The sequence below is a fragment of the Danio rerio genome, chromosome 3, assembly GCF_052040795.2.
Source record: "Danio rerio strain M-AB ecotype USA chromosome 3, GRCz13ab, whole genome shotgun sequence".
Lineage (NCBI taxonomy): Eukaryota > Metazoa > Chordata > Actinopteri > Cypriniformes > Danionidae > Danio > Danio rerio.
This window is the reverse complement of record NC_141023.1, coordinates 41,832,554-41,840,000: the sequence shown is the minus strand read 5'-3', so window position 1 is coordinate 41,840,000 and position 7,447 is coordinate 41,832,554. Positions and strand designations below refer to the sequence as shown.

At 34.0% G+C, this 7,447-nt stretch overlaps 1 protein-coding gene across 1 annotated transcript in view; it reads right to left on the bottom strand.

Annotated features, from left to right (window-relative positions):
• snx8a (sorting nexin 8a) overlaps nucleotides 1-7,447 on the bottom strand; it is a 31,591-nt gene that overhangs the window by 188 nt on the left and 23,956 nt on the right. Inside the window, exons 12-13 of the mRNA NM_001326490.2 lie at nucleotides 1,661-1,810; nucleotides 1-1,001 (exon numbers count right to left, since the gene is read on the bottom strand). The exon at nucleotides 1-1,001 is cut by the window's left edge and continues 188 nt beyond it. Of these exons, the coding sequence (NP_001313419.2) occupies nucleotides 912-1,001; nucleotides 1,661-1,810 (240 nt within the window). The 3' untranslated portion in view covers nucleotides 1-911. The remainder of the gene's footprint in view (nucleotides 1,002-1,660; nucleotides 1,811-7,447) is intronic.

Sequence of the window (7,447 nt, the reverse complement as noted above, 5' to 3'; positions counted from 1 at the left end):
AAATCCCCAACCTAAAAACTAATACAGTGCATTTACAACCAATAACACAATCTATAGGCATTTTCTATATTTTTCATGTATACTAAACAGAACACTACAAAACACTATTAGACTAACTATTAGCCTGTCAGCTCACTTTATTTTGCACCTAAGATAGAGAAGTGATAAAAGTTTGTTTCCTCCTATTTAGATTAAGCTTCAAAACCACATCTCATCAGCTTTGCACACATGTAGACTAAAAACATTAATACAGTGTCTTTCTAAAATTAATAATAATAGCTTCAATGGTGGAAAAAAAACTGTTAAACCGACCACTACAATACCTATAAAATGACTGAAAAACATTCTGCTGAAGCATTGAAAATGATGAACTGGCCCACCTCAAGTCTGGACCTCAACCCAATTAAGCAAATTTTGCCATAGGAGGATAAACAGGACAGATCTATTGTACATTCAAAGGAAAGTGTCTGACTTGATTTACATAAGGCATTGGACAGCATTAGTGTTGAATATACTGAAACTATGCCAGGAGATGTGCCGCTATAATTGCTGCAAAACATATTTACATATTACAGTTAAAAGTGGATAAAAATGATACTTCATCTGATATCTGTTGTCCTCAGAACAACCACCTGCACATTTCGTCAACATTATGAAATGAAATCAAGTTTTGGAGACAAAAAAAGGTCTTCATTTTCAGATTCTGTCAGGAGTTCTAATAATTTTGGCCACCTTTGTATTTATTTTAGATGTCAGTTTGCTAAGTTCAACCTCTGTCAGGTTTTCTCCATAATTCTTATCCCAATTTTCTTTTCAAGAATGGCAGTGCTTTTATATAATTTTAACTGTACTAGTTCTCTATTGAAAATAGGCCAGAGTTCTTTGTCTTCTTTCAATTCTGAAGGCAGAGTTTATTTTGGGCTGAGAGGCGGAGAGCGTCCATTACCATCCCCAAAAAGACTTTTCAGCTTGGAATGCAGATCTTGCCACACCTCACCCATCTAGATCCAGAGCCAAATCAACAATAATTAGACATTCATTATGATCGGATGTGCAATATTTATAATCTACTACTGACTTTTTACCATTTTAAAATCTATTCAGCCTATCTCCTGAATCTGGCGGAAGAACTTTTAGCTTAGCTTAGCATAAACTATTGAATCAGATTAGACCGTTAGCATCTCGCTCAAAAATGAACAGATTTTTGCTAATTTTCCTATTTAAAAATATACTTCTATAGTTATATTGTGTACTAAGTTGCAAAAAGTTACTATTTTATTGGTTGTACGGCTTCTAGGAACTATTTTCTCATTGTGTAATAATCGAGGACCTTTTCAATGATATTACAAAACTTTAAATAATTTTGCCAGAATGAGAGTATAGTTCCTATCCATATCGACTTAGAAAATAGCAACTTTTAATTTTCTGTCTGCCCTAGTACACAATGTAACTAGAGAAGAGTCCAGCTCTGAGTGACACGCCAACAGTCTAATCTGATTCAATTATCTATGCTAAGCTAAGTTAAAACTGCTCCAACCAAATGGGCTGAAAGCATTCAATAGTGGTAAATCTCAACTGTTTAACTTTAGGACAACTGTAAAATAAGTATTTTCCAAAAAAAGATGTGTTCATAAAACACACAAATAGTAAATAAGCTGACCTCTTTGTGTCCCTGCACTTGTGAGTCCACAAATGATGCGAGGATGTGTGATGTAATGGGCAGGTATGTGAAGATCAGCTGGCTCTCCTGGTGCAGGCAGAACAGGGAGAAGTAGTTGCGTAACTCCATGGCCTGAATAGCGTTTTCTTGCTGTCGTGAGTCAAAAATCGAAGAGAGGTCACATTACAGTTATCATCATCATCGTCATCATCTCTGTTACTCGCTCATTATGAGCCACCCTGCTGGTTAAAAACACTGAATCATGTCACGCTATGAAAGGTTAAATAGAAACTGTGCTGCGTGGCTCACATGATTTTGCCTGGCATTAAAATCACTCAAGCCCAAGGGAGTCCTTCTTTTTTTCTCTCATATTCTCCATCTGGTCAGGCTTTAAGCATGAAAAAGATGAGGGCCTCTATAAAAGTAAAATAATTCAGTTCATAGCTCACATTTTGATAATTTGACAAATGTGGAAAACCAAACAATTGCTGGTCCCCAATGCCCTATAGTATGAAAAAGTCATTAGGAACCAAACATTTAGTTACCCACATTCTTCAAAATATCTTTTTTTTTGTGCTTTGTAGCAGAAAGAAATTTGCTCAGAGTTGAAACAATGTAGGCTGTTGAGTTTTGGGGTGAGCGATCATTTTAAATGCAAATGTATTCAATAAGCCAAATTTATAGACATAATAATATTTGTTGCAAGGACTTAATTGATGGCTGATTAAAATACTTTGTGTTAATCGTGCAATGAAATTACATTGTCTAATAGTTACACTAACAGTTGATCTCTTTAATTTACACAACACCTAATTTAAAATAATTTATGTGAACAGAAGTGTTCTCAAAAAGTTCATATTCAGTCACAGAATGAGTTGACTTCATTAAAAAAATATATATATATATTGAAATTGATTTATACTTCATCCGATGTTTAAACTATATTTTTCAAATAAGATAAATGAAATGCTATCATAACTGACAAATTGTCAACTAATGATGATGTTGTTATATTATCTATATGATCTCTGTTATGATCTGTAGTCAATACCATGTGTTTTTTCAAAGACGATGCTTTTGATAAACTAGAATGCATTTTGATCAGAAATACAATAAAATATTAATGTCGTGCAGTATCTTTCCAAGTTGAAATAACAGCTTTTTATTTTGATACATTTTACAAGGTCATTATTATTATTTTTTTTTGCGTTAGTGTCACATGATCTTTATAAATCATTATAATATGCAGATTTGCTGTTTAATAACAGTTTCTGATTATTACTCTTGTTGAAAATAATATTGTTTTGTGGGTCATTTGATGAACAGAACAACATTTATGTGAAACTTAAATCTGCTTTAACATTATAATTGCATCTATGGTTACTTTTAATAACCTTAATGAGTACTTTCTTTGCTCAATTAAAAAAAAATGCTACTAATACATACACACACACACACACACACATTTTAAAAATTCACATTTTACAGTATATAAATACTCTTTCATACATTTGTAGATCATAACCACAGGTACAGCACCATTATGGTAAAAAGTAGCCTAACTATTAGTGGTGTAATGGATCACAAATCTCATGGTTCGGATCACTTTATGGTTCTTTAGTCACAGATCGGACCATTTTTCGGATCAGCCAAAAAGGGTAAGAGACAAATGTAATTTGCTTTCCATTTATAACAAAATCAGCTCTGCAAGAAACAATTTTTTTAACGAACAGAACTTAGAACCTGTAATTTTATAAAAAATAAAATGAAGAAATAATCAGCTGAATAAAAATAAATAGTAAAATATTCAGTACTGTTAAAAATTCACTGTTGCTACTGCTGTTGCTGATAACATTAAATCTAACATTTTAATTTATACAACCCATATTTATTAAATCCTTTCATGCATGTGATTTGAATGACATAAGAGGCGATCTCTCTGTCATCATTACAAATTAATGATTAATCTGCAAGTAAAAACAATGTATTAATCCGCAGGTCACGTGTGTTTCATGGGTTGTAATCCGTAAAAATCACAAATCAATCGTGATCCGTTTTACCCTTACTAACTGTTTCTGTAATATTTTATTTGAAAACAGTAACATGAAGTAGGCCTGCACGATGTTGGGAAAAACTGATATTGTGATATTTAATTTTTCTGCAAAAATATTGTGATGTGAATACAGTTTTACAAGATAGTTTTAATACCAGTATTTAACACTTTTTTTTTTAAAGGGAGTCTAAGAGTATTCAAATACAGAAATTAAATAAATGCAAAAACAATGCTATTTTTACTTTGATTTGTCTCGTTTCTAGTCCAAATGACAAAAAAATCTTAGATGGAGTAAAATAATTGTTTTGTTTTCAACTTCAGAAAAAAATAAGGCAAAATGAAGAGTTTTACCTTAAAGCAAGCAAAGTTATCTTCCTGTGGGGGAAGTGAAATAATCTTGCTTTCGCTTTGAAATGTAGATATTTGGACTAGAAACAAAACAAAAATTTTATGTACTTTTTTATGGCAAAAATCATATGAATTCCATATAAATACAGTAATTAAATACAATTCTATAGCTCCTGGTCTACTGTAATCCAGACTCAACATTGCAGATCTTGCGATTTGACTGTTGTGGATGTACACATTGTGATATCAACTCTGAAATCATATATTGTGCAGCCCTAACCTGAAGACATTCAGTTTAAGTACAAATGCAGTTGTTGAGAGAATGTTCAATCTCTGATTAAATTTCTTTTTAAACTAGTTTAAATTGCATACCTAAGTGATTTGTACTGGAGAACTCCCTAGATCTCGCTTTCTCTCACAATCTTTTCTTTTGAGCTTAGCTTTTGGTGTTTAACGTGTATTCATCTTGCAAAACAGATTGCTAAACCTTATGTGTTTGGCAGTGACACCTCAAAAAAAAAATATGTTGCGGTCTGGAGCTCTGGCAGACTACTATCGAACCAGCAACTTTCTTGCCGTGAGGTGACAGTGCTACTCACTTCACCACGATGCCACCCTTGCTTATTTTTTTATTTGATATAATTGCATTTTCTTGGCATTGTAACCATATGATTGAAAAATATTTATATAAGATTATTAGTGGAATATTTAATACATCTTTATTTGACCTTAAAGCATATCAGCTTCTGTGCTCGGAACCACTGCACTACATATCAAGGAAACAAGTCTCTCCAAAGAGCCAAAGATCTTCATTCAGATGCCTGCAGCTGCCCAGGGGGGCTTTGGAGAGACAAATCTTGCTCAAGGGCTTTGGTTTCAAGAGCTTAAGATCAATTTCAGCTACTAAATTAAAGGATGAATCAGTGACTCTCAAGCTACTGGTCGCTACATTTCCCCTTCAGGATATTTTACCTCACCAGCAGCTGTCTCTTCATGTGTGTATGAGCGAGTGTTTAATGTGTACCTCACATTTTACAATGTTGGGACCAAAAGTTCCCTCAGGTATAGCAATACCAGTCAGTTTTGACCTTATGGATAATGGAAGGAAAATGGCTCACAAATCACACATAAAGATGTATTTTTAAACTAAAAATGCACAATGCTACTTATGAGAGTTGGTTTTAGCAGGATAGAATATACATTATTGTTGTATGAATTCATGTTAGTTAATGTGTTCACTAACATGAACAAACACTGTATAATGCATTTACTACAGTATTTTTGACTATGGTAGTTAATGAAAATAATTGTTCTTTTCCAGCAAGCATTTTTTTGTTTTTAATAGATGTCTAATAGACATAAACATAGTCGTCTTGGCTAAAACAAGGCTAAATTTAGGCTGTCAGTGAAAATCTAATAGACATCTAAAGCCGCCTTTCCACTGCACACAACATTTGGACAGGACTGTCGGAATACCCCCTTGTGGTAGTCACACAGAATTTTCAGTTCTGACGTGCGCAATGGGAGAGAAGCTGTTCCCGAAGTGTCCGAAAAAAAGGAGTGCAAAAGCAAGAGCTTTACACTATGATTAAATTAATGAATAAATACTAGAACTCATAGACCACTAAAAAATATTGGAAGCAACATAAAAAAATATTTTTATTACTTTATTACATACATTTATGAATAGAAATTGTTTAATTTTTTATGTAGTCTTTGTCTGATTAAAAAAATAACCAAAAAAACATTTTTTTTTCGTCTCGTGCACACGGACCTTCTTGGACAACACTGGAATACATCACATCCGGACGGCCAGTTGCATACGGTCTAGTCCCAGGAGTTCAAATATTTCAACTGATACGCAGCTCAATTCGGATCCGAACTTTCCACATACGAAGATTATCGGAACTCGGCTCTCGGACTACTTTCCATGGGAAATTAATGACTTCTGGTCTGTCGTTTGTCGTGTGCAGTGGAAAGGAGGCTTAACCATGGGTAAAAACCATAGACTTCAAAATATATGAATGTAGTATTCGTGACGTCAGCCATAGGTTTCTGAAAAATGCAAAAGAAGCTACCAGTAGACATAGCCAACTGTCATAATTTTGTTTGAGTGTTATCACACCGACCGGGAGATACCAAATAAGGGTAAAGAGACGGAGCTACAGACACCTGCTAGCATTTTGCTTAGACAGGCTTTTCTTTGGCAGAAACGCTTAATATGTTGTTACCTGCGACTTGTTTGTGTTCTGACCATATAAGCTTGGTTGTATACTCCTTAAACAAAGTGTTTAGACTTTAAAAATAATAATAAAATAACTGTTGTAATACATTGAGCCACTAAGCATTGTTCTTATGACGTTTTTCTACAGGGGGAAATTACTTCCAGGCACTTCAAATATAGTATGTGTTAATAAATGGAAGACTATTTATGAAATCCAGGCATAACACTGTATGACAGGGCTATTCAATTAGTTTGTCGGGGGCCGGTTCATGAAAAGCATCTCAAACGAAGGGCCGGACAGTTATGACTTACTATATGAGTGATAACACAACTGCATATAGGAGCCTATATGCTGTATTTTTCCTTAAGACACCCACGTTGCCTTTTTCTACATTAAAATGTTACTATATTGTATTTTGAAACTACAGTAACAATAAACAATAAACTATCAGTGTATTGTACAATAGACTTTTTTTTTACAAACATTCAAATGTTGTATTTCAGAGCAACAAAAGCGGTGCATTGCTGAAGTAGGCTTCTTCTACATTTAGACACATTCATATGTTATGTTTTGAAATGTATAACAATTAGGGATGCAACAATTATAGATTTTGGTTGTACGATTATGCAGTCTGAAGAATAATCATGGTTTCAGGGTTATCACGTCTAATGTAAATTCAAGCTTTATATTGGGTAAGTAACTATTTAGATGAACTCTTGTTGCCATCTGCATTCATGCATACATAATCATTTTAATAATAGTACGTCTAACTTTTGTTTATATTGCACTGAAAGGCACGCACAACTCTCACCGAAAGATGTTTTCTACTGCGTGCCCCTGAAAGACACAAGCCTGTTGCTCCGCTTGCGCCTGCATATTGTCATATTTTTTTACATTAGAAATAACAAACTTATAAGCGGTAAAGATGTGATATGGGAACGGCCGCTGCTATAGTTAATCCGGTGTGTGTGGGTATTAGCCTCGGTGTACATACTTGGAACTTTAAACTAGCGCACAGTTGGCAACTTGGCATAACTTTGTTTAATTACAGCAGTTTTTTTTTTGTTCCGTGCAACAGAAATGTGGCTTAGAAGCCTTTACGATTAATTAACTGTGACAAATTAAAGGGCAGTAAATAGTGGCTAAATATCGGCTAATCGT